Source organism: Ovis aries, chromosome X, assembly GCF_016772045.2.
Source record: "Ovis aries strain OAR_USU_Benz2616 breed Rambouillet chromosome X, ARS-UI_Ramb_v3.0, whole genome shotgun sequence".
Lineage (NCBI taxonomy): Eukaryota > Metazoa > Chordata > Mammalia > Artiodactyla > Bovidae > Ovis > Ovis aries.
In genome coordinates this window covers 52,470,621-52,497,683 of record NC_056080.1, presented here as the reverse complement: position 1 = coordinate 52,497,683, position 27,063 = coordinate 52,470,621, and the positions used below count along the sequence as shown (strand labels likewise).

At 47.5% G+C, this 27,063-nt stretch overlaps 2 protein-coding genes across 4 annotated transcripts in view; one reads left to right on the top strand and one right to left on the bottom strand.

The window, feature by feature from the left end:
• FGD1 (FYVE, RhoGEF and PH domain containing 1) overlaps positions 1–21,291 on the top strand; it is a 38,659-nt gene extending 17,368 nt beyond the window's left edge. For 2 of the 3 annotated variants that reach the window (XM_015104883.4, XM_042242421.1), the window contains exons 2-18: positions 625–798; positions 1,104–1,281; positions 1,407–1,845; positions 3,130–3,219; positions 3,895–4,043; positions 5,953–6,109; positions 6,215–6,353; positions 11,570–11,628; positions 11,762–11,908; positions 12,309–12,401; positions 12,575–12,654; positions 16,645–16,675; positions 17,178–17,279; positions 17,639–17,764; positions 17,942–18,103; positions 19,698–19,841; positions 20,355–21,291. In XM_015104883.4, the coding sequence (XP_014960369.2) occupies positions 625–798; positions 1,104–1,281; positions 1,407–1,845; positions 3,130–3,219; positions 3,895–4,043; positions 5,953–6,109; positions 6,215–6,353; positions 11,570–11,628; positions 11,762–11,908; positions 12,309–12,401; positions 12,575–12,654; positions 16,645–16,675; positions 17,178–17,279; positions 17,639–17,764; positions 17,942–18,103; positions 19,698–19,841; positions 20,355–20,660 (2,576 nt within the window). In that variant the 3' untranslated portion in view covers positions 20,661–21,291. The remainder of the gene's footprint in view (positions 1–624; positions 799–1,103; positions 1,282–1,406; positions 1,846–3,129; positions 3,220–3,894; positions 4,044–5,952; positions 6,110–6,214; positions 6,354–11,569; positions 11,629–11,761; positions 11,909–12,308; positions 12,402–12,574; positions 12,655–16,644; positions 16,676–17,177; positions 17,280–17,638; positions 17,765–17,941; positions 18,104–19,697; positions 19,842–20,354) is intronic. The other variant, XM_015104884.4, reaches the window with a different exon arrangement.
• Positions 21,246–26,581, bottom strand: TSR2 (TSR2 ribosome maturation factor). Its single transcript, XM_004022055.5, has 5 exons — positions 26,483–26,581; positions 26,229–26,319; positions 23,189–23,280; positions 22,457–22,630; positions 21,246–22,228 (listed from the first exon to the last, which is right to left on the bottom strand). The coding sequence occupies exons 1-5, from the start codon at positions 26,564–26,566 to the stop codon at positions 22,094–22,096; spliced, it is 576 nt and encodes a 191-aa protein (XP_004022104.1). The 5' UTR covers positions 26,567–26,581; the 3' UTR covers positions 21,246–22,093.
• Positions 26,582–27,063: the final 482 nt, after the last annotated feature.

Below are 27,063 nucleotides of genomic sequence, written 5' to 3'. Positions count from 1 at the left end.
GGACAATGCAGAAAGGCCTCACTTTCCTGAATTTTTTTGCCTGGTGTCCTAAAGCTGTTCCTGTAACCTGAACTCTACATGCTGGCTGTGTGTGGGGTGTGTAGGTGTGGAAATAGAGGAGGATAGTACAGATTAGTGAGAAGCTGGGATTTTAAGAAGCAAAACTTTTATTCATGAAATATAATTTCATTATTTTCAGCTATATAAAACTGTAGAAAAGGAAGTCCAGATATCCTCAGGAACTGAAGAGAAAATGTGAAGAACACTTTAGGCTCAGCATCTCATTATGGCTATATAAACAACAGTACAACCATGTACACAAACCATAGGCTTCTCGTGCCTGCCCCCAGCCTGGTTAAACTCCCTAGTAATGATGCCTGCTGACATACAAGAAATCAATGTACTAACCGCAAAGAACTCTTGTCTATTAATGAAAACAGCTAGCCACAACCCTGGGCCTGGCTTCCCATCTGACTGCTGGAGTAAAGGTTTCCCAGAAAGACAGTGTAGCCAGGAGAGGGGTTCAGGGGAACTCGATACCACAGGTACCTGCTAAGACATACAACTTTCCAGTCTCCTTTGGGATAATCAGTTGCTTAACACCCAGTTTCTCCCTTTCTGCAGGGATGCACCAGGGAAACCGGATCTTGGTTAAAAGTTTGTCCCTTGACCCTGGCCAGGGCCTTGAGCCTCATCCAGAAGGTCCCCAGCGACTTCGCTCAGACCCAGGCCCCCCCAGTGAAACCCCCAGCCAGCGTCCTTCGCCACTGAAGCGGGCACCGGGCCCAAAGCCACAGGGTAAGTGGTTCCAGAGAGGGGATAAAGAAATGGCCCAGGAGAGGGGACAGAGGAGGGGAAAGGTTTGCCAGTGGCCGAGGAGAAGGCTTGTTAGAAGGACAGGAAGCACCACAGTCTAGGAGCAGAGGGCTGTGACCTGAAGCTAATGAGCACATACTGGCATCTCACCTTGGGCCAGTTCTGTGCCTGTCTCAGGCAAAGGTGCAGACTGGGGGTTTGTGGAGGGGCTTGTGGCCTGGCTGCAACAGCCAACTTCAAACTCAGCCTATTGGGATCTCCCCTCTTTATCCCATCCATCTCTCTAGTCCCCCCGAAGCCCAGCTACCTGCAGATGCCCCGGATGCCCCCACCACCTGAGCCCATCCCACCCCCACCATCACGCCCACTGCCTGCAGACCCCCGAGTAGCCAAGGGCCTGGCCTCCAGGGCAGAGGCCAGCCCCAGTTCTGCAGCAGTATCCTCACTGATTGAGAAATTTGAAAGGTGAGTCCAGCTCCTGGGGGACCCTGTGGGGGGAGGGTGGGCCTGGAATAGAAAGGACAGTTGTAAGACAGGCCTCTCAGTCAAGCTCATGCCCTGCCTCCATGTGTGTCTACCACCCACCTCAGAGAGCCTGTGATTGTTGCCTCGGATAGGCCAGCCCCTGGCCCCAGCCCAAGTCCCACAGAGCCAGCCATGTTGCCACAGCCACCCCCACAGCCACCAGTGCCCCAGCTCCCTGAGGGCGAGGCATCCCGCTGCCTGTTCCTGCTGGCTCCCGGGCCCCGGGATGGCGAGAAGGTACCCAATCGGGACAGCGGCATTGACAGCATCAGCTCACCATCCAACAGCGAGGAGACCTGCTTCATCAGTGATGACGGGCCCCCTAGCCACGGCCTCTGCCCTGGGCCCCCTGCCCTGGCCAGTGTCCCTGTTGCCTTGGCCGACCCCCACCGGCCCAGCTCCCAGGAGGTTGATAGTGACCTGGAGGAGGAGGACGACGAGGAGGAGGATGAGAAGGACAGAGAAGTCCCAGCACCCCTGATGGAGAGACAGGAGTCCGTGGAGGTACTGACCCATGTTCACCAAGAGGCAGGACTGTGTGGAGAAACCAGAAGCCTGGCTTTTACACTTGGTTCTTTCCCCAGCTCAGTATTTCTCAAAACAGGGCATTGTTTCCACTTGGAATGTTTGGTTTCCCTGGTCCCCTGGTACTAAATATCAGTAGCAGACCTGTACCTTGTCCCTGCATCACTATAACTACAAAAATGACCATTCACAGTTCCAAGTGCCCATGAGGAAAACTGTTGTACCCTTATCTGAGAACCACCAGTTGGGCCTCAGTTTTTCCATCTTAAAGATGGGCATTCTGGTTGGGGATCTTTAGTGTCCTGCTCCAGCTGGAGAATCCCCAGATTCAGTAGCTATGTTAGGTTGGGCGAGTCTCTGCTGCCCCACCATAACCTTAGTTTCCTTATTTGTAAAATGGAAAGTCTCACATTCAGAGAGACTTCCAGACAGCCGGCCTCTGGAAGGGCACAAGAACTTAGAGCCCCCTAGGAGCCTGAGGCTGTGGGACAAAAGCTCTCCACAGCAGGAATCCCTTTCTGTGCCCCAGCAGCCTAACACTGCTTCTGAGGCATCCTTACACTTAATTAGGTCGTAGCCAGAATACCTGTGTCACCAGAACCCAGCTCAGATGTGGGGGCCAAGGTCTGGGACTCAGCAAATATATGTCCAGTAAACAGGCAAGAAGGGCAACAGGCAATGAGTTTTATACATTTTTATTCTTTTGGGTTTCCCTCACACCCCAGGTACTCAGCAAGCCTTTACTGACAATGAACTGAGTGGGTGAATAATTTATAGTCTACTTAATCCATAGTCTGCTATGTTTCACTTACATTAAATCATTTAGTTGACTAAATTACAAATGGACTTAGGTCCTATTATTACCTGTATATGTAGATGAAGAGACTTAAATACAGAGCATTTATACAACTTATTCAAGCTAGTAAATGGCAGAGCTACAATTTGAACCTAGCTAGGAAGTCTGACTTTCTAGCCCACACCTTACCCACTACACTATGCAGAGTGAATAGAGGGAGCAGGTGGCCTGGTGAATGAGTGGCTGAATGAGAAGTACACAGTATCAGAATTGAGGGGTGGCCTTTATGACACACAGGGGAGTTAGAGTGAAGCTGTGGGGCTTATGGCTTCAGGGATGGGAGGTACAGTTATCTTTAAGTGGCATTAGGTATAGAGCAGCATTTATGGTATTCTGAGAATTCTAGGGGTTTGGGTGAAGGTTAGGGTACAGGATGATAGACCAGCAGTTGCCTCTTCTCTCTTCAGTTGACTGTGCAGCAGAAGGTGTTCCACATTGCCAATGAACTCCTGCAAACTGAGAAGGCTTACGTTTCCAGGCTCCATCTCCTGGATCAGGTGAATGGTCCTGCAGGGGCACCAGGGCACCAGGATCTGGTAGGTGGGTGCCAAAGAGGAAGTGAGAGGGCCTGAGCCTAACTCTATCAGTGAGGCCAGAATCTAGAGGTGGTAAGGCTCCTCTCTGACCTTGATCCCCATCTTGTCCCCCTGAAGCCAACTCTGATTCATCACCCCAAGCTTGATCTTTGTATCAACCCTCATTCCTAAGCCCTAACTACAACTCTAATCCAGATCCTGAATTAACCTGGCTGTGAACCAGACTCTGACCCTCATTCTAAACCTGGCCCTATTCCTGACCCCCAAATCCACTAGAATCCCTAGTGGTAGGAATTTTTGTCTGTTCACTGCCTGACATACAGTAGGCACTCAAAAGTATTTGTTAAATGAATGGATCTAATTCCAACCTTGTCTCTGACCCTGAGTCTAATTCTGACCTTGACCTTGATCCTGACTTATTGTTGCAATGTCTACCTCCAGATCCTAACCTTGACAACCTGAAATCAACCCCACACACAAGCCTCACTCCATTCCCTCACTCCTCAGTATCAAGATCAGTGCTGATCCCAAAGCTCCATAGAGCTGCCCACAAACACTGCCCTCATCTGCAAGCTGCTCCTTTCCCAGCCAAGCCCCAGGCCCCGCTGGGCTGAGCACACATGCCCTGCCCCACAGGTGTTCTGCGCTCGGCTGCTAGAAGAAGCTCGGAACCGCAGTTCCTTCCCAGCTGACGTCGTCCACGGCATCTTCTCTAACATCTGCTCCATCTATTGCTTCCACCAGCAGTTCCTGCTGCCTGAGCTAGAGAAGCGCATGGAGGAATGGTGAGGGGCCCCAGATCTAGGCTGCCCACCTTCCTGTCCACTTGCCTGCCGAGCCCAGGCCCAATGTGTGCACTAGAGTTTGTTCCTACCTGCCCTCTCCCCTCATCGCCTTTCACAAAAAGAATCAGGCCTGAACTCTATTTTCCAGGCCCTCTCAATCTAGAATGAAACAAGATCAGGACTCAGAAAATTACAACAGAATAGCAAAGCCCTAAAAAGTATAAGGTTAGGAGCCAAATTGGTTGGGATCAAATTCCAATTCTGCCACTTGCTAAATTTGTAATGTTAAGCAAGTTTCTTAAGTTACTGTGCTTTAGTTTCCTCAGTTGTGAAATGAGGGTAATAATAATGGCCTACCTTGTAGGGTTATTTTAAGGACTGAATGAGTTGATACATGTAGAGAGCTTAAAATAGTACCCAGTATATAGTTAAGTGCTAAGTTTTGAACTGTGGTGTTAGAGAATACTCTTGAGAGTCCCTTGGACTGCAAGGAGATCCAACCAGTCCATCCTAAAGGAGATCAGTCCTGAGTGTTCACTGGAAGGACTGATGTTGAAGCTGAAACTCCATTACTTTGGCCACCTGATGCGAAGAACTGACTCATTTGAAAAGACCCTGATGCTGGGAAAGATTGAAGGCAGGAGGAGAAGGGGATGACAAAGGATAAGATGGTTGGATGGCATCACCAACTCAATGGACATGAGTTTGGGTGAACTCCGGGAGTTGGTGATGGACAGGGAGGCCTGGAGTGCTGCAATTCATGGGGTCACAAAGAGTCAGACACGACTGAGTGACTGAATTGAACTGAAGTGAATGTGAGCCATTTTTAAGTCAGTGCTATGATTGTTGTTGTTGTTATTCCCTGGTGGCTCAGATGGTAAAGAATCTGCCTGCAATTCAGGATACCTGGGTTCGATCCCTGTGTCAGGAAGATCCCCTGGAGAAGGGAATGGCTACCCACTCCAGTATTCTTGCCTGAACAATTCAATGGACAGAGGACTGGTGGGCTATAGTTCATGGGGTCACAAACATTTGGACATGACTGAGCAGCCAATACTTTCACTTTCACATCAGTACTATGACAGAGCTGAGGATGGAAGGCTGTGGGAATCAAAGGGACCAAAACTAGCCTAGGGGTTAACAAAGGATTCAGGGAAGAGATGAGATCTGAGCTGAGTCCTGGGGTAGAAAGGCAAGGTTCATAGGCAGTCTCCTGGCTTTCAGGCTCTCCTCTTCCAATTCATCCTTTAATGTCTATATCACCTTCCACAATGGTCTTTCTGAACAACAGTCAGAACAGACCATTTTACTTCCTGATTAAATCATCTTCATGCTCCCCACACCCACAGGATAAAGTGCATCTTCATGCTATATGAAGTCACTTCCTACATCTCCCCAACTACTATGACCACTGAGGGCTGAACCAAGGCCACTTCTTGTTGTCTCCCCCAGCAGACTGTGACCAATGAAGGTTTGGTCTTATGTGTCCTCCAATAGACTGTGACTCTTGAGGAGTGCAACCAGGTCTAGTTACTTTGACTCCCCTACCAGACCATGACCCTCTCGGGGATCAGTTAAGTGTGGCTTATTTGTGTCACCAGAATAACTCAGTACAAGTCTGGGCACAGAATCAATAGGCAGTGTATGAAGTGGCCCTTTCAGGTATCCCAGGACATGTCATCCCTTGTGCCCAGGGCAGGGCAGAGTTGGGGTGGGTGGGCCCAGGCTGTGGTCTTAGGTCACGCTGAGCCTTTCAGCCTACTTATTCTATAATATAAGCAGCATTTCCAAAGGAACAGACTGGTTGAGAAGTAGATTTCCAGGACTGGGATAAGAATAGCCTGTAGAGTGGGGGCACTGTGTGGGACAACGATCAGCAGGACCAGGTCAGGCCCTGTTTCCACCCCAGGGACCGCTACCCACGCATTGGAGACATCCTGCAGAAGCTGGCACCCTTCCTCAAAATGTATGGCGAGTATGTGAAGAACTTTGACCGAGCTGTGGAGCTAGTCAACACCTGGACAGAGCGTTCCACCCAGTTTAAAGTGATCATCCATGAGGTGCAGGTAAGCAGTGAAGCTGGATGGGACCAGCTGAGATGGACAGGTCTGTGGGGACCTGGTCAGGGGTTTTTAGCCAGACCTGAACCTTCCTGCTTCTGCCTGTCACAGAAGGAGGAAGCCTGTGGCAACCTGACATTGCAGCACCACATGCTGGAGCCCGTGCAGCGCATCCCCCGTTATGAGCTGCTTCTCAAGGACTATCTGTTAAAGCTGCCCCATGGCTCCCCGGACAGCAAGGACGCCCAAAGTGAGTGCATGCAACTGGGCCCTCCTCCCCACCCTACCCCTGCCAAAGACAACTAACAGGGTCAGCCTTCCATTGCCATGTAATTGAGATCTCAGAGTAGGACCTCCAAACTGAAAGGCCCACCTTGAGTGTCTGGAATGAGACCCCAGGATGAACCTCCAGGTTGAGGTCTCTGCCTGAGTACCTAGACAGGACATTCACAAGTCCCCCAGCCTGAAGTTTCCAACTGGAACTCCAGAGTTTGATGGGTGTACTCAGAAAGATCCCCTAAAGGGATCTCTTCCCTAGGTTAAGACCCCAAGGCTCACCCCTTGACTGGTTCTCAAATGAAGTCCCCAATGCAAAATGAAGCTGAGCTTAAACCCTCAGGGACTGAGCCAACAGGCTAAGAGCCCAGACTGACCCTCTCAGGCCAAGTTTTCTTTACTGAATCTCCACTGCTGAGCTCCCCAGAAAGAGACTTGTCTCATCAAGCCCCTGACTTTCCATTCTCCACATTTAGAGCTTCATTCCATACCCACCAGTCACTACCCAGAATGACCCTCCCAAAAGAGCCTCCAAGTCTGATCAGAACCCCATAAAATCACCTCCCTAGAACTGAGTACCCCAGACTGGACTCCGTATTTTCTGCCTCTCAGATTTGGATCTCTAGGCTAAAATACCACCTCCCTAGACAAGTACTCACACACTGAACCACTAGCAAGGGTTTCATTCTGATTCTTTCAATATGAGACCCACTTCTCAGGGTTACACCCCAAGAGTGCTCCCCAGAGTCTCCCCAGCTTTCTCTCCCCAGACTGTTATTTCCATTTATTCCTTCATTAACATAATAGATCATTCCTTCATCTATTTACTGAGTACCTTGGTGCTCTGTGCATTGTCTAGGCACAGTGGATATGGAAGGTGAACAAGACAGACAAGGCCCTTGATCTCAGGGAGCGTGTATTCTAGTCAGGGAGATAGACAGTAGACAAAAGTCATAAATACACAGGAGAACATTAGATAGGTGCTTTGTGTGATTCAGAGAATGAGAGGGTGATGTGACAGTGACTGGGGGGGGGCCACCTTTAGACTGGGTGACCTCTCAGAAGAGAGGATATTTGAATCAAATATGAATAAGAAGAGGAGAGCCATGTGCTGAGTAGGGAGGAGCATGTCCCAGGCAGAAGCAATAGCAGGTACAGAGTTCCTAAAATCAGCCCTCAGATTGAGTTCACCTAACTTAGTTTCCTGTTTTATACCAATCTCAGCCCTATATGAGTCCCTAGAATAAACTTCAGAGCTTGAGTTTGGCCAGCTGAACTCCCCACACTGAGCCCAAAGATGAGCCTCTCAGAAAGAACTTCCCAGTCCAGTATTCTGAGCTGCTCAGAATGAGAATCTCTGAAGGACAGCCAGCCTGCGATGTGCTCACTAGGCTCCCCAGCCCAAGATCTTAAGTTGACCTCCCTATTTTTTTTTAACCCCTCAAACTAAAATCCCCAGGTTCAGTTCAGTTCAGTTCAGTCACTCAGTCATGTCCGACTCTTTGCGACCCCATGAATCACAGCACGCCAGACCTCCCTGTCCATCACCAACTCCCGCAGTTCACTCAGACTCACGTCCATCGAGTCAGTGATGCCATCCAGCCATCTCATCCTCGGTCGTCCCCTTCTCCTCCTGCCCCCAATCCCTCCCAGCATCAGAGTCTTTTCCAATGAGTCAACTCTTCGCATGAGGTGGCCAAAGTACTGGAGTTTCAGCTTTAGCATCATTCCTTCCAAAGAAATCCCAGGGCTGATCTCCTTCAGAATGGACAGGTTGGATCTCCTTGCAGTCCAAGGGACTCTCAAGAGTCTTCTCCAACACCACAGTTCAAAAGCATCAATTGTTCGGCGCTCAGCCTTCTTCACAGTCCCAACTCTCACATCCATACATGACCACTGGAAAACCATAGCCTTGACTAGACGGACCTTAGTCGGCAAAGTAATGTCTCTGCTTTTGAATATGATATCTAGGTTGGTCATAACTTTTCTTCCAAGGAGTAAGCGTCTTTTAATTTCATGGCTGCAGTCACCATCTGCAGTGATTTTGGAACCCAAAAAAATAAAGTCTGACACTGTTTCCACTGTTTCCCCATCTATTTCCCATGAAGTGATGGGACTGGATGCCATGATCTTCATTTTCTGAATGCTGAGCTTTAAGCCAGCTTTTTCACTCTCCTCTTTTACTTTCATCAAGAGGCTTTTTAGTTGCTCTTCACTTTCTGCCATAAGGTAGAGCCCCAGAAAGTACCTCCAGATCTGAGCCCCAGTGAGTCGTATCTCTGGTTCCACACTAACTCTCCTACTTTATATTTCCCAGACTGAACTCTGGAGACTGGACCCTAGACTGAGTTCCCCAAACCAGGCCAGGTGGAACTCCTGGCCTGAGCAGCACCACCTGAGCCCAAGACTGAACTCTAACCAAGATCCTAGACTGCCCAGCCCAGGCCAGGCCCCATCAGAGCTTCCAGATCAAACTACCAAGCTCCTAGACAAAGCTCCCCAAACCACACTCCCTAGCCTGAACCCCCAAAAGAAATCCTGGACTGAAATCCCCACAGTGAATCACCAGACAGAGCCTGTACCCACTGGACCCCTGGAAAAGCCCATCTATACCCCTACACAGGACACCTCCAGACGGAGATCCTGATAGCGAAGTAGTCTGAGCCCAGTGGCCTCTACAGGCCTGAGCTTATATGACCACAGTTTGCCAGAGTCTTCTTCCGCCCCCTTTCCTGAGCGCTGCCCACCTCCACGACCCAGCATACACCATGCAGAATTTGTGGAAGAAAGGGCAGCTCTGATGTCAGCTCTGCTGCCTCCTGGGGCACACAGCCTAGGGTTGCACCTCTTCTCTCTGATTCAGTTTCCTCATTGGACAAACAAGGCACATAAGGTTGTTATGAGGGTTGAAGAATGCTAGGCAAAGCATCTATTCAGGAGCCCAGGGAAAGGTGGTAGAACCTTTTCCCCATCCTAGGGAGCTCCTAGTCTGCTGAGGGATGCAGATAGGTAAATACATGATGAATACATAGTGTGACTAGCGGGACAGAAGGGAGCAAAGGGGAAGGTGAGAACCCAGACAGTGTCCTAACCCAGCCTGGGTACTCAGGGAAGGCTTTTTGAAGGAGATGAGCTGAATCCAGAAGACTGAGTTGGCCAGATGAAGCAAGACAGGACATGTTTAGCGAGGTGCAAGTGGAGAAGGCTGGAGAGGTCAACAGACGACCCTGTTGACCAAGGGCTTAAAATGCCAGGCTAAAGGACTGGGTCTTTACCCTGCAGGCATAGGAGAACAACTGATAGATTTGAACAGAGGAGTGACAGCAAGCTGTGTGTAAAAACGCGCCCTCTGACAGCTAGGGTAGAAAAGGGCTGGGAGCTTGGAGACTGGCACCTGAAAGGCCTGAACTGGGTTAGGTATCACAGATTTTGAGCACCAAGACTTGGTCATTGAGAGACAGCTTCCTGGGAAAATAACACTTGCTTGGCCAACCATGTGGACTCTCTTCAGAAGCACCTGTGCATATTTTCTGAATGGCAAAAATCCAGCACCATGCAAACAAGAGTGGGGTACAGTGCAGCTGGGCCTCAAGCATGGACAAGATTCATTAGTGTGTGGAGATGCGTAGGGATTTATTTCGTATTTTTTTCTGATACCTAGTCACAATAGTAAGTATGGAAATACAGGAAAGCTGAAAGAGGCAAGGAAGAAAATCATCTATGATACAAAACTCCAGAGAATAAGAGTGAGGAACACTTTGACATAATTTCTTACTGGTATTTTTTATACACATATATTTGTGGCATTGAAATCATGTCATATACACAAGTTTGTATCCTTTCCTTTTCCTAAAATATCCTGAGAATTTCACAGATCATGAAAAATCCTACAAAAGCATCATTTGCAAAGGTTGTTTAGTATTGTGTTATATGAATGCACATTACTCTCTTTAACTGAACCCCTACAGTTGTATTATTTCTGGTTTGACATTATTGTAAACACCACTGCAACAAAAGTGTATTTGTACACAGAACACGTATTTTCTTAGCATAGATTCCTATCATCAGAATTATTGAGGCAAAGAATAGAACTGTCTCTGTTTCTTTATATGACTTGTTTTCTGATTATAAAAGGTAATACGTATTCTTTGTCAAAAAATTGGAAAAAGAAGACAGTGAAATCACCCATAGTCCCATCATCTAGAGACAACTTTTTTTCAAATTTATTTTAATTGGAGGCTAATTACTTTACAATATTGTAGTGGTTTGTGCCATACATTGACATGAATCAGCCATGGGTGTACATGTGTTCCCTATCCTGAACCCCCCTCCCACCTCCCTCCCCATCCCATCCCTCCGGGTCATCCCAGTGCACCAGCCCTGAGCAGCCCGTCTCATGCATTGAACCTGGACTGGAGATCTGTTTCACATATGATAATATACATGTTTTAATGTTATTCTCTCAAATCATCCCACCCTCGTCTTCTCCCACAGAGTCCGAAAGACTGTTCTATACATCTGTGTCTCTTTTGCTGCAGAGACAACTTTTTTAAAAAAATTATTTATTTTTGGCTGCAGTGCGTCTTCCTTGCTGCAGGAGGGCTTTCTCTAGTGGTGAACAGGAGCTACTCTCTAGCTACAGTGCTCAGGCTTCTAGTTACAGTGGCTTTTCTTGTTGCATACATAGCATGAGCTCTAGGTGCGCGGGCTTTAGTAGTTGCAGCTAACCGCTCTAGAGCACAAGCTCCATAGTATGGCACACGGACTTAGTTGTCCTATGACATGAGATCTTCTCAGAACAGGGATCAAACCCATAAAACCCTGCATTGGCAGGCAGATTCTTTACCACTGAGCCATCAGAGAAGCTCCTGAGACAATTTGTTAAACATGAGTATATGTCCTTCCAGTTACAGGTGTAACTATTACTGTTATTTTGTTAGTGGTAATAATAATCTTAAGCTTGCATTTTATTGGCTGCCAGCTATTTCATGTCCTGTGGTTCTGCTACTACTGTGGCATTAATCGAGTCATTTTCTGATTTTAAGTGATGTTGCTATGGACATCTTTGAGGCTGGCACTTTCTGGAATGGGGAGGGTGTGGCCAGACCAGGAGGAGGTATTCAGGGAGCAGAGAAGCTCCCAAAGCCTTTTTTCTGCTAGCCCCTATCTGACCTCCCACTCTGTCTACAGAGTCTCTGGAGCTGATAGCCACAGCAGCAGAGCACTCTAATGCTGCCATCCGCAAAATGGTGAGTGGCCCCTCTAGCCCCTGCCTTTCCTTGGCCAGCCACCTATCTCCATCCTGGGGAGTGGGAGGCTTGCAACCTGTGGACATCTGAGGGGAGGCCGGAACCTCAAACCTTGCCTTTTACTCACTACCAGGAGCGAATGCACAAGCTGCTGAAGGTGTACGAGTTGCTAGGAGGTGAGGAAGACATTGTCAGCCCCACCAAAGAGCTCATAAAAGAAGGCCACATCCTTAAGCTGTCAGCAAAGAATGGGACCACTCAAGACCGATACCTCATACTAGTAAGTGCCAGGGGTAGGGGTGCAAGTGGGCCACACCACCCCCACCCCGCCATGCCACATTGACCCGGTACTCACTCAAGGCTGTACTTCCTGCTCTCCATTCCTTCCTCTACTAATGCATTGCATTTGTACTACCTATACTGGGCATTTTTTTCTCAACTTTACAGATTATGTAACTAAGACTTAGAGAGAACTGACTTGCCCAAGGCCACCCAACTAGGAAGTGACTCCCATGCCTAGGCTCTTTCCTTGCAACCTTTGTGCCCAATCTGGTCTGTTTTTTCTATCTATTGCTTTGAGTCCCCAGCAGTAAAGCTTCAGGAGTCCTATAAGGGAAGGGAGCTGAGCCATAGCCCTTGTGGGGCCTCCACACATACATCCAAAACCTTTTCCTTCCTAGTTCAACGACCGCCTCCTTTACTGTGTGCCCAGGCTGCGGCTCCTTGGCCAGAAGTTTAGCGTGCGGGCACGCATTGATGTAGATGGCATGGAGGTGAGCACCAGGAGGTGGGAAGGGGGACCTGGAGTGGGACCTTGGTGCTGGGAGGAACAAAGATGTTCTGACTCTGACCCCCAAGTGTGTGCATGTGTGCAGAGGGCGAGGGCCCTGTGGAGCTCAGTAGGTGAGCTCAGTAGTTCACCAAGCCCTTTTCTCTCTCCATTCAGCTGAAGGAAAGTTCCAACCTCAATCTGCCTCGGACCTTCCTGGTGTCAGGAAAGCAGCGCTCCCTGGAGCTCCAGGCCAGGTACTTGCCCTTGCCTATATCTTCTTTCCAGCCTCCTGTTGCCTTCAGATATGCTGAGGCATTCTAGACCTTGTGCCAGGGGACTGGCTACTCCCTAGAGGAGAGAGTATTCCAGAGAAAGGATGGGTCCCTTTCCCCAAAGACGCTTGCTCTTCTGATGGGTTTTGTTAGAGGAGAGGGAAGAATGAGATAGTAATCCAAACATGAGTAACAGTAGCACAAATAGTTTATTGTGGATTCAGAGACTTAAGAGAAATAACAACCAAATGCAGTGCCTGGTCCATGATAGGAGTCTTATTTGAGAAAAACAGCCCTAAGAGACATTTTCAAGACAGTAGGGAAAATCCTAAACATGAACTGGGCATTAGCTACCAGGGCATTATTGCTAACTTTCTCAGGTATGATAATGGTATATGAGGATATAGGGGAATGGCCTTTTTTTTTTGGTGATGCATGATGATGATTTAGTATCATGATATCTGTAACTTATTTTTAAATGATTTATATCAGCCTATATATATATATATATATATATATATATATATACACACACACATATGTATAAGATATAGCAAAATATTTTTTAAATTTGCATCTATGTAGTGAATATATATTTAATGTACTTGTGTTTTCCTATCTACTTTTCTGTATGCTTGAAATTTTTCATAATAAAAAATCTTTACAGAACAAATTTTAAAATAATGTCCAGCCATTTAACAAAGGGGCCTTCATATCCATTCTCTACTTGAATGATTATAATAATAGTTCACATTTAATGAAGACTTGCTCTTGTGCCAGAGGCACAGTTTTAAGTTAATTTTAACTTAAGTTTAAATTTAATAGCTGAACTCTCAAAACCCTTGAAGTAGCCTCTGTTACTATCAACCCCATTTTACAGATGAGGAAACTGAGGCACAGAAGAGTTATACACCTTTCCCAAGATCCCACAGCTAGAAAGAAGCAGAGCTGGAATTGGTGATAGGGTATCGAGGCCATGGTCAGGGCCAGAGAGTGAATGCATGTGGGTAGATGATCTACTTCTGAGAGGCTGCAAAGAATTAAGAAATCAGAGTCAGAACTCTCTTTGCTGGGACTGCATGGAGGCAGGATAGAGAGATGAATGTGGGCTAGAGGGTGTCCTGGAAGATGAGAGAAGGGAGTTGGGTTTGATGCTCTGAGAGACTAAGCATCTCAGAGGCCTGAAGCCAGGAAAGTGAGAACAAAAGTGACAACAGGCACAGCCTGGGAGGGCAGATGTGGGGCCCAGTCAGGGTTCAGCAGAGCCTAAGTGACTGGGACAGGTCATCAGCTAGGATGGGAAGGAGGGGGCTGCAGAGGGATGCTGGGCCCAGAAGGGGGCACCGAGCAGTGTAGGGTTTTCTCCTAGTAGCAGAGGGAAGGCATGGAAAGTTTGCTTTGCAGTTGCTTTTTTGCCCTTTAAAAAGTTGTTTTTAATGAAAATTTTCAAATAACCAGAAAAGTAGAAATGCAAACACTCATATACCCACCACTTAGCTGATTTTCAACTTTGGTGACATAGGAGTCAACTGAGGAGCTTTAAAAAATACTGATGTCTGGGACCCACCCCTGTAAACTTTGGTTTAATTTGTCTGGGGTATAGCCTGAAGATGGGGAGTTTCAAAAGCTCCCCAAGTGATTTTAATGTTATGTGCACCAGGGCCTGGAGAATTCATGGACTACAGTCCATGGGGTTGCAAAGAGTTAGATACCACTGAGAGACTTTCACTTTCACTTTGCTCTGCCAGCAGAAACAAAGAAGGTAATGTTGCTCGTATGATTCAACCTGGCACCAGGGTTTAGAATCACTGACTTAGGAATCAGTATATATTTTTGCCATATAAATATTTTGCTGAGCCATTTTAAAGTAAATTATAGACATGACTCTTCACCCCTATATACTTAAGTATGCACTGCCAAAAACACTGTTGTGGCTCTTAAACATCAAAAGCAATATTGTTTAGTGCAAAGAAGTTAGAAAATATAGAAAATTAAAAAGAATTTGTAAAAAAGAATACAATCAGAATAAAGTAAAATCCCTTAGAACCGTACCACCCAGAGACAGTCAGTGCTGATGTGTTGGCAGAAACTCTTTCTGACTTCTCCTCTATTTGCATATGTATACACACACAGAAACACACAATGTTTCCTTTCCATATTTTATTATGAGTATTTTCCAAAATACAGGAAAGCTTAAATACAGTGAACACCCAAGCTCACCATGTAGATTCAAGTGTTAATATTGTGCTATATTTACTTTATCATAAATCTATCATTTCATCCACCTACCAATCCATCTGATTTTTTTTCATGCATTTCACCAAGTAAGTTGCAGATATCATACACCTCACCCCTAAAGACTTTGGCATTCATATCGTTAACTAGCATTCAATATTTGTTTAAGATCTCCTCCTTTTTCTTGAGGCAAATTTTCAGAGTGAAATGCACAGGTCTTAAGTGTACCATGATGAGTTCTGACAAATGTAAACACTCATGGCACATGTGTTTTTAAACAAAAAGGTTTATTTTGTATATGTTGTTTTGAGTTAACATATTATAAACAGCTTTATCACTTATGTTGTGTAGAAGTAGTGATATATACCATCATTTCTTTTTTTAAAACCTAAGCCCCTGTTGTTGGACACATAGATTGCTTCTAATTTTTCATGACAATAGAACAGCATTGCAGTGGATATTCTTGTAGCTAAATATTGACTCACATCCTTGATTTTTCATGAAATGATCCTAAGGATACAGTCGTATTTTCATATTAGAAAAATAACTTTTGATGTCTGGAGTCATCAACAAAGTCTTCCTTTGTGGCTCAGCAGGTAAAGAATCCGCCTGCAATGCGGGAGACCTGGGTTCAATCCCTGGCTTGGGAAGATCCCCTGGAGAAGGGAAAAGCTACCCATTCTAGTATTCTGGCCTGGAGAATTCCATGGACTGTATAGTCCATGAGGTCACAAAGAGTCTGACATGATTGAGTGGCTTTCACTGGAGTGTAACTGTGGAAGGAGATTAGAGGAGGCCAGGCAGGAGTCAGCCAAGAGGCTGGCTCCTACTCCTAGTGAGCTGTTGATGGGCCTGCACCAGGGCAGACAGGAGAGTTGAGGAAGGAAGGCAAAGGGAAGGGGCAACACACTGATTGAGCACCTAGTGTATCAGGGATTGTGCTGGGCACTTTATACATCACCTCAGTTACTGCTTTGATAGCTCAGTTGGTAAAGAATCTGCCTGCAGTGCAGGAGACCCCAGTTTGATTCCTGGGTCAGGAAGATCCCCTAGAGAAGGGAAATTCTCCAGTATTCTGGCCTGGAGAATTCCATGGACTGTATAGTCCATGGGGGTCACAAAGAGTCGGACACAACTGAGCAACTTTCACTTTCCAGTTACTGCTCAGAACAACCCAGGCCGATAATTATCATCCATTCTTACAAGTGAAGAAAAATAAACTGCCCTCCTTTCTCAAACTTGACATTCCAGCACAAACAGGTAACTATTCATGGTTTCCTGTACATTCTATATGCTAATTCACACACTTCAACCTAATCCCCTCTACTTGAGGGCCAGCACCTCCTTGAGGAAACCATCTTTAGCAGCCCCCACCCAAACTCCAGGATGGGACAGGTTTCCTGGGCTCCTCAGCCCCATTTTCCCTCTGTCATAGCACTGATTCCCCTGTATTGTCCATGTCTGCCCCCATGAGCTCCTTCCTTGATGGTAGGGTCTGCTCTGAGGCCCAGGCTCCTAGCACAGGGTCTGGAAAGTATTAATAACTGTTCAATAAGTAAACTCAGGTTATATGACTTGCCTAAGGTCACATAAGTGGTAAGTGAAGGAGCAAGAAGGTCAAACTCAGATCTTTCCAACTCCAAAACATCTGCTCTTTACCACTCCAATTGCTTTTGGTTGGCCTGCCTAACCCAACATCTTTCTTTCCCCCTGCCCCCACCACCTTCCCTACCCAAGGACTGAGGAAGAGAAGAAAGACTGGGTCCAGGTAACATCTAAGAAGGCTTTGTGGTAGGGGGCTGGAAGAGTATTAACAGGTCTTCTCGGGGTGGGGGGCTCAACCCTAATATTCACATCTGACCATAATTGGCCTGGACATCTGCCTTCCAATAAATTTTACCATCCCCATTTTACAAATAAGCAAACTGAGGTCCAGAGGTTAAGCAGAAACTACCCAGTTCTTTAGAAAGCTGGCTCCTCTGAAGGTGTAACCTCAGTGAGTTAAGCCCTGTAAAACATTTAATCCCAGACATTTGTCAGGAAGGCCTTCTGTGGTTTTTCAGCCACTGATCCCCTCCCCCCATTTCACAAATATAAGAACTGAGACCTAGATTTTGGGAAGGGACTTACCCAAGATCATACATCTAGCAAGGTATAGAGCTGAGTCTAGAATCTAACTTTTCTGACTCCAAGCTAGTTTATAGGAAAGTGAGGTAAGGGTGGAAACAGATAGTTGGTTTTTGACCTCTTATTTCTTACACCTCTCCCAGGCCATCAACTCTACCCTCCTGAAGCATGAACAGACGCTGGAGACCTTCAAGCTGTTAAACTCCACAAACAGGGAAGATGAAGACACACCCCCCAACTCTCCGGTAAGAGTCCACATCCCCTCCTTCTGCACCAGGATCCCCTCCAGGTCTCCAGGTGCCCACCTTACCTTGAGATACTCCTCTCCTCTTCCCAGAGAGGCAGTAGATGACTACAGAAGCACAGGCTTCTGTTGGTAGGGTCATAGAGAAATTATTGGGGAAACCAATACACAGAAAGTATTGGTACAAGTGACAGGTCTTCAATAGCACAGTGAAGTAGAGCAGAGCCAGGACTCAAAGGCAGGTCTTCTGAATCTGTCTGCTGCCTACCAATGATGATCCAAGCCTGGGCAAGGGCTGGACGGACTGGGCTGGGGAGTCTGAGTTTGACTCTCTGACTGGAGACCTGGCCCTCTCTCCAGAATGTGGATCTTGGAAAGCGGGCACCTACGCCCATCCGAGAAAAGGAAGTCACCATGTGCATGCGCTGCCAGGAGCCCTTCAATTCCATCACGAAACGCAGGCACCACTGCAAGGCCTGTGGACATGTAAGTGCTGAGAGGCAGGGGCAGAGCTATGGAGCAGACAGGCTGGCAACCCAAAGGCCCACTTCTAAGAGGGCACCCTCTAAGTGGGGGGAGGCTGTGAAGTCCACTGTGGGAGTTAGTACACTGAAGGGGAAGACCCACTGGAATCAGGTTGTTCTTACCCACTTGCCACCCCAGGTGGTTTGTGGGAAGTGCTCCGAGTTCCGGGCTCGCCTTGTCTATGACAACAACCGTTCCAACCGTGTGTGCACTGACTGCTATGTGGCCTTGCATGGGGTACCCGGGAGCAGCCCAGCCTGCAGCCAGCATACACCCCAGCGCCGGAGGTCCATCCTGGAGGTAAGAGCCAGGCCCCTCAACTAACCCTCAACTGACCACAGGGGCCCCAGCCACTCACACAGTGGTGACTAAGGCCTGGGCATCTCTGAAATTGTAATACCATGTGCATGTGCTGAACAAGTGACCCAGGCTTCGAGTGAGTAAAATAAGTACAAAAGTGAATCAAAGAGTAATTTTTATTTAAGTGCTTTAGACGTTTATCTTCACAGTAACTTATCTATCAATGCTTTTCCTATTCTTGTTTTACAAAGGAGGAAACTGAGGCCCAGGGAGGTATATTTGCCCAAGTTACACAGTGAGTGGCAGAGCTGGGATTTTCTTTTAACTAACAAAATACCTTTTCTTATTACAATGGATACGTGCATTGAAGAAAGTTAGACATCATAACCAAACATAATAAAAATACCACATTCCTTTAACCCGGGGCTTCCCTGGTAACTCAGTGGTAAAGAATCCACCTGCCAGTGCAGGAGACACGGGTTCAATCCCTGAGTTGGGAAGATCCCCTGGAGAAGGAAACGGCAAACCACTCCAATATTTTCACCTGGGAAATCCCATGGACAGAGAAGCATGGTGGGCTACAGTCCATGGGGTCGCAAGAGTCAGACATCACTTAGTGACTAAACAACTACTACAAATTCCTTCAACCCAGCGATTACCACCATTAATGCTTATACTTCCTATCTTTCTAGATATATGCACATATATAAACTTATGCTTTGTAACTAAATTGAGGTATTTATTTAACACTTAAAGAAAGCTAACTCCATGCCAGGCACTCTTCTAAGCACTTTACATATAGTAACTAATTTAATCCTCAGAACAGCCCTATATGCTCTCCTTCCAAGTCAGGATTTTCATCTAGGGCTGGGAGTCTGAGCCTGACTACTTACCCACCCACCCACCCACCCAACCCCTTAACCAAAATGCTAAGTTGCTTCTCGCTGAGTGTAGGGAATGCATGTGATGGAAGACTAAAAAAAAGATGAAGTATAAATGACTTGAGGGATAAATGAACTGATGGAAGAATGCCTGACTGACATTTAGGGGCCCCCCACTAAGAGTTACACACCCCTCCCACCAAGCCTTAGAGGCAGTAGCCATGGCCTGAATCCAGCAGATAAGCCTGGCTTTGAATTTCAACTCTTACTGGGTTGCTGTTGCTGCTGCTGCTGCTGCTGCTGCTAAGTCACTGCAGTCATGTCCAACTCTGTGTGACCCCATAGACTGCAGCCCACCAGGCTCCCCCGTCCCAGGGATTCTCCAGGCAAGAACACTAGAGTGGGTTGCCATTTCCTTCTCCAGTGCATGAAAGGAAAAGTGAAAGTGAAGTCGCTCAGTCATGTCTGACCCTTAGCGACCCCATGGACCACAGCCTACCAGGCTCCTCCGTCCATGGGATTTTCCAGGCAAGTACTGGAGTGGGGTGCCATTGCCTTCTCCCTCACTGGGTTGACAGTGGGCAAATAACTCCTGCCACCTGAGCTTCAATATTCTCCTGGGACATGTGAATAGCAATCCCTATGCTGAGGGGGTGTGGGAGCCAAGGTAGGCCTCCTATCAATATTGATGCCCTTCATGTCTCTGGTCACAGAAACAGGCCTCAGTGGCTGCGGAGAACAGTGTCATCTGCAGCTTCCTACACTACATGGAGAAGGGTGGAAAAGGCTGGCACAAGGCATGGTTTGTGGTCCCTGAGAATGAACCCTTGGTGCTGTACATCTACGGAGCCCCTCAGGTATGCATCCTACTCCTGATCAAAGGAGGCTAGCAAAGCCAGGCTACTCTCCTTTCCTCTCAGTCCTTCACCTCTCCTTGGCCTTGGAGGATAGTGTGAACCTAGGGGGAAATCAGAAGCCCCCACCCTTATGAGACAAAGACAGGCTCGAGACAAGGAATGATTATGGATCAACACATGTAAGGATAAGTGGGGTGAGTTATGGGGGGAGGAAGCTGAAGTGGAGATGAGATACTGCTTAATCCAATTTGGAGTGGGCAAGATGGAGAAGAGGGCAACAGCCCAAAGGCCTGAAAACATTATATGCTCTAAACTAGCCTAGCTGGCTTGGGGTGTGGAAGGAAAGAGGTATTTGAATCAGCCTGCAGTTCTAGCCCCAGTTCAGACATTTTCCTGTTGCTCAGTTAAACCATGTAAGGTTCTTGAGCAGGGAAAGAAAAAGAGGGGTTTAGAAGATGCAAAACCAGTGAGAAGCCCAACCCCAAGGTGACCCTAGCTCTGTCCGTTCCCCAGGATGTGAAAGCGCAGCGCAGCCTGCCCCTCATTGGCTTTGAGGTGGGGCCTCCTGAGGCTGGGGAGCGGCCTGACAGACGGCATGTCTTCAAGATCACCCAGAGCCATCTGAGCTGGTACTTCAGTCCTGAGACAGAGGAGCTACAGCGGCGCTGGATGGCTGTGCTTGGCCGGGCAGGCCGTGGGGACACGTTCTGCCCAGGGCCCACACTGTCTGAGGACAGGGAGATGGAAGAGGTGCCAGTGGCAGCTTTAGGAGCCACTGCTGAACCCTCCGAAGCCCCCCAGACCCGAGATAAGACCTAGAGGGTTTGTGGGTAACTGGGACGCCCTGCCCCACACTCTAGCTGCCCATGTCCAATTAAGGGCCCCAGCCCCCACCCTCCCAGCTCAGTCAATACTTGAACTCCCATCATGGGCACTTTCAATCCTGAATGCTGGGTCTCGGGTTTTTTTAATTCATCTTTTCACAAAACCTGGGCTTTTAAAAAAATATTCGTACAGTGTGGTTAATTTTTTTTAAACCCTGTCCCCCCAGGGAGGGTGGGGGCTATTGCTAGACCTGCCTGAATTAGGCCATTTTCCCCCAACCCCTCAATACCCTACAGATCCTGCCTCCACCCAAATCCCTCCAAAGCACCAGAGGCAGGAGATCTGGATTCAAGTGCCAGCTCTGCCACAGACCCCATGGCCCTGGCCCACCCCTGCCCCTTCAACTAGTGTCTTCATATGTATGATGCTATGTGGGGTGGTGACCAGACCCCTCCTGCCTCTCCCATGGCTTACAGCTTCTACCTGGCCCCCAGGGCTACCCAGTATTTTATCGTCTAGACCCATGGCAGGGCCACTGGGCAGGACAGGGGAACACGGGGGAGGACAAAGAAAACTCTGTTTTGTTTTTTAAAGAAAAATACAGTTTATTTCAAGCTTACGGAAACTTTCAGAGTGTGGCTGTGCTCCATTTGTCCATCTGTTTGTTTGTCCAAAGTAGCAGGTTGTTGGGGTAGGCCCAGAAACTGCTCCCTTGTTGAGCTCTGAAGCTCAGCTCCCAGAAGGATGCTTCCAAGACTACTCACAGGTCAAGCCACAAATTAAACAATAAGGTATTATTTATTGAGGTGACTTCGATGGGATGAGGTGTTTGGAAAGAGGTTGGAGGAGACAGAAAACAAAGCCCAGGTCCCCTGAGCTCACTGCGTAGACAAGGTCTCAGACAACCTGAAGGAACCTAGGGCCGGACCCTGGGCTGCAGGAAGGAAACATCCCTGGGAGGGTCAGGAGCACAGAGCTGCTCTGTGTGGGGGTGGGGGAGGGGCAGGTACCACAGCTACTTTCATATCTTTAACTAATCTCTCTTCTATTTGCAAGCTCATCTCACCACTCCTTACCCAGCAGGAATATTGCTTCTCCTGCTGGCTCTCTCCCTTCACACATTCACCTGCCTACTATCAACCAGCATTTAGCTTCTCCTGCAGTCATTCCCACACCCACTCATCCCTCCCTCTTCACACTGGTTGCACCCAAGAGGCACTTTGCTGGGAAATCAGGCCTCATCACTCAGGCCACCCCAAGTGCAAGGACCCTTGGGCTCTTCTTCCCCTGGAAGAAGCTGGACAAGGGAATGGGGAGAAGGTGGATATGGGATAACCAGTCCACAGGTCTGCAACCCTCCAACAAAAACTCTACAAACAAATCCCAAACAACTAGCATACAAGGACCCAGACCATTTTCAGCCCCATTCACTTCTTTCTCCGGACAATGGTCCAGCCATCCTCCACTATATCCTCCTCCTTAATAGTCTGGGAGTCTGGACCAGAAGGTTCAGGCTGGGGGCAGACCCCATCTGTAGCTGCCCCATCATTCGTAGCTGCAACCTAGAGGAGAAATACAAGAGAGAGCTAAATAAACCCCCAGCTATGGCCAATGGAGACCCAGGCTCTCCTAACTTTGCTAGGACTGGCCATGTGACCTTGGGAAAATTTCCTGCCCTTTATGGATAATACAACAACCACCACCCCCATCACTTCCCTGTGAAATTAGCTGATCTCCCATAAAACTGAAAATATCTACATCTCCACACCCAAGAGTTGCACCCCTTTCACCTCCATCTCCTCCACGCTGTTTGCATCATCGTCCTCATCGGTCTCTCCGGCTGTCGGCAGTGCAGTGGCTCTGACCTTGCACTTTCTTTGGGTGATGAGAGAGGCCATCTCCTTCAGAGCAGCCCTATCACCCCTCTGGAAGTGGTGGAACATGGTCTGCAGCTGCTGGCTCACCTACCAAGAAAACATTCAACCAGCTTCGATTTTCTAGAGAACCTACAATACAACCAGCTTGTGTTTGCAACAAGAATGGGGAGGGGTCTAGAGTTTTCCAGAAGAGAATGGGGATCTTTCCTCCCCCAAGGAGTTCACTAATGAAGCAACCACATCTGAAGGGCTCATTAAGGGCCTGAAGTGTTGAAGGAGGCCCTCCTAGCACAGAAGGCACTAGAACTGGGTTTGAAAGACAGAAGACGTAAAAAGGAAAGGCAATCCTAGGAGGAGTAGTGATGTTAAACCAGAACATTTAGAAATGTACCTGCCTGGTGTGCCCCTGAGATGGAGGTGACAAACAAACCTGACTGAGAATGATACATGGAGAGAAACAATACAGGCAGGATTTGAAAGGCCTGGGAAGACTAGACTTTCCTTTAGGCAACAGGGGGTCATAGCAAGTTCTTGCACAGGACTCAAGAAAATGGTTACAGCCAAAAGTGTTAATCTAAAACAGACAGCTAGCGAGAAGAAAGGCTACAGGCAGGAAGATGGTAGTTGTATCCATGACATGCTCACCTGGGGCAGACTCCCATCCTCCACAACCGTATCAAACTCGTTCATCATTAGCTCCCCGAGGAAGTCCTCCACCTCATCTAGCTCCAAGTCAGCTGAGTATGAAAGGATAAAGTCCTCTGGTCAAAGACCAGCCAACTTCATCACCCTTGCCCACTACTCTTAAGTACCTACTTGGTGGATCCACATCTGATTGGTGGGTAAAGATTTAATGAGACTTTTATTTGCTAAAGTGTTCTACATTCCAGGTTTTAACATGATTAAAAAAAAAACAAACATTAAATACCTAATTTCCAACCTTCTGCATTCTACCAGGTCCTCTATTCCTACAGCATTCCATCCACACTCACCCTCTTTTTAGCTGGCCTATTTTAACCAGCCTCCTCTCCACGTGACTTTGAACATGTGAGTTACTCATCTCCAAGACTGTTTTCTCTTCTGCAAAGTGAGGTTAATGGTAACCTTCTTGAAGGTCTGTTATGAGAAGTCACCCAAACAATGCCTAGCACAGGCATTGTTTGTTTGGAACAATGGAAATCCATGTTCATTTCCATTACTCAAGGGCTGAAGTTATTGAAATGTAAAGACTTCACAACTGTGGTTCCACTGACACAGGAGGCCACAGACCAATGGGATAGGTAAAAAGAAACAGATGTTCAGTACTTGCCATGATGACCTCAGTACTTGCCATGATGACCTCAGTACTTGCCACAGCCTTGACCTCAATGTCCTATTGTATGACTTTAGCTGAGACTTCCTCTCTCAGCTTCAGTTACCTTATGGGCCCATGCTCTACTTTTTCTGAATTAGAAAAAACTCAAGAAAGTCTTCCACAAAGCTCCTTGCTCTCTATTCCCTCTGGGAGAGCTCATTCACCCTCTTCACTTTCCCTACCATTCTGCTGCTGCTGCCGCTGCTGCTGCTGCTAAGTCACTTCAGTCGTATGCGACTCTGTGCAACCCCATAGACAGCAGCTCACCAGGCTGCCCCGTCCCCGGGATTCTCCAGGCAAGAACACTGGAGTGGGTTGCCATTTCCTTCTCCAATGCATGAAAGTGAAAAGTGAAAGTGAAGCCACTCAGTCGTGTCCAACTCCTAGCGACCCCATAGACTGCAGCCTCCCAGGCTCCTCCGTCCATGGGATTTTCCAGGCAAGAGTACTAGAGTGGGGTGCCACTGCCTTCTCCCCCTACCATTCTAATACCCCCCAAATCAGTCTCCAACCCAGGCTATGCTCCACCTGTTCCACAGGTGCTTCAGACCCTCCACATCCAAAGCCAGATTCATCATCTTACCCTCCAAACCTAATTTTCATTCTCCAGTGTTCTTCTAGTCCATTAAAGGTACCTAAGCCACCCAGTGACTCAAACTAGAAACCTGCCCCATTTTTCCTCCCTCTCTACAGTCAAACAATTTCCTTTGAGCCATCCCTTCTTTCCCATGACTAATGCCCTAATTCAGGCCTCATCATTTTCTAGACAGACACAGCCCTCTCCTTAGTCTTTCCCTCTAAAGTCCATGCTCCACACTGACTACTTTCTGAACTTTCTAGCCAGAAAACCCCATCCTATTAGATCCTGCTCATGAATTTTTAATCACCTAACTGTAGTGTTTCATATTCTGCTTTTGAAAAATAACTGGCCTCCTGGATTTTAAGGGAAGTTATTCAAAGAAAACTAAAGGGAAACAAAGGTAAACAGGTTTCTTTTCAGTGGTTCTTGTCCTTATCCAAGCCTTTAATATGTTAATAATTACTGTGACTCTTAAGAGCTGAAGAAAAGAGCTTTCCTTATATAATTTGACTGGAGAAGCTTTTTCTTCACTGAACATCTAATAGAACTAGTCTTCCAAAGCATGCATTCTGGCAAACGCTGGCCTAAAGGACAAAAATCAAAGGCACATAAGTCCTTCCATGTCTCATTCATTTTCCAGTGGCTTCCCCATCTCCCATCTTCATTCTCCACCACTCCTCCCTTCCACATACCCACAAGCACACACACACATCCCTACTCTAACACTGAACTCTCTGCCACTTTCCAAATATAACACATAATCTCCTCATACCACAGGACTTATTTCTGAATGTTGCTCTCTCTGCCTCCCCTCCTTATTAACTCCTTTCTCATCCCTTAAGATTCAGCCCAATCACCACCACTCCCTAAAGATCTCGGAAAGACGCCTTCTCCCGAAGCTCACATTACCCAAGCATCCTGAGCTCCTCATTATTAGAACACCTATCACCCTGTCTGCAAATGCCTATTTACTTATCTGGATCTCTCACTAGATGGTAAATTTCCTTGAGAGAAAGGACTCCGCCTAATGTCACCTCCAAGACTAAAAAACTAAATGAAGAATTCTGTAAAAACCTTATTTCGTAAAAGACTCCCTGTAGGACCCTTTGTTCTTATACGACTCTCAAGACGCATCAAAAATGTAGATCTCTGCTGTCCAAATAGTCAAACGTACTGAGCACTTAAAATGTGGCTAGGCAAAAAAACAATGAGACGTGCTAAAACTGCAAAATACCCACCAGATTTTGAAAATTTAATACTAAAAAAGGTTGTAAAACATCTCATTAACAGCGTTTTATACTGACTACATGTTGAAACATTTTGGATCTATTGAGGTGAGCAGTTCATTTCATCTGCTTGTTTTTACTTTATTAACGTGGCGGCTGAAAATTTTTAAATTACATAATGCGACTAACATGTTTCTGTAGGATCACGCTGGTGGATACTTTTACATCCATTTTACAAATTAGTAAACTGAGTATTGAGGCGGGGCGATAATACTTGTCCAGCATGATACCCGGAGTCAATGGCAACGGCCACGAGGCATTCGAACTCAGGATTCTAACTTCAAAGCCTGCGTTCATTCCACCTCGCCCTCAGGTACCAACCGACAATTGCTCAAGAAATGCGATTCAAAAAATAAAGAAAAATTTTTAAAAAATTAAAAAAAAGAAGTGCGTATTCACTAGGATCGGCGGCCTCCTCCTCCTCAAGCCCCCACAGAGAAGTCCCAGAGCCTTACATTCACTCACCATTGCGGAAGAAATACTCCTCCACTGCACCCCCCAGCCACTCAGCCTTCTCTTGGCTGTGCACACCTCCGAAGCCGTTGTCCACAGCGATCTGCGAATACAGACCCAAGCCCATCACGTCAATCGGGGAGCCCGCCTGCAGTGGCGCAGAATTCCGCTGTTTATGCCGCCCAACCAAGCTTCAGGCGGCTCGCTAAACCAACTCCTGTTCTCTAACGGTCGCTAACCTTTATCCCAACCGCGGCTCCGCTCACCTGCAAGGCGGGCCAGGCCTCCAGCGCCGCTCGGACTGCAGCCCCGAAGAGCGCTCGCACATCTTCAGCAGCGCCCGCCATCATCCGGCTGCGGACCACATGACGCCCAGGCGGGCCAATCCCTGCGCAGTATCGCCCAGACAGAAGGAGTCGAAAGCCGAGCCTAAGAATGCAGATTCGCCTTTCCGCTGACCTGGTAACAAGACAAGAGTAATAGAAAAGTCTGTCGAGGAATCGATGACACCAACACTGTTCAGTTCTGTTCAGTTCAGTCGCTCAGTCGTATCCAACTCTTTGCGACCCCATGAATCACAGCACGCCAGGCCTCCCTGTCCATCACCAACTCCCGGAGTTCACTCAGACTCAGGTCCATCGAGCCAGTGATGCCATCCAGCCATCTCATCCCCTGTCGTCCCCTTCTCCTCCTGCCCCCAATCCCTCCCAGCATCAGAGTCTTTTCCAATGAGTCAACTCTTCGCATGAGGTGGCCAAAGTACTGGAGTTTCAGCTTTAGCATCATTCTTTCCAAAGAAATCCCAGGGTTGATCTCCTTCAGAATGGACAGGTTGGATCTCCTTGCA

Bases quoted from the DNA above. Each gene is read 5' to 3' on its own strand.
- TSR2 (XM_004022055.5), bottom strand. From the start codon at position 26,566: ATGATGGCGGGCGCTGCTGAAGATGTGCGAGCGCTCTTCGGGGCTGCA. The intron at 22,631-23,188 runs GTGAGCATGTCA...TTTTCTTGGTAG, and splicing joins AGGATGGGAGTCTGCCCCAG to GTGAGCCAGCAGCTGCAGAC. The intron at 22,229-22,456 runs GTGAAAGGGGTG...TTTCTCCTCTAG, and splicing joins ACAGCGTGGAGGAGATGGAG to GTTGCAGCTACGAATGATGG.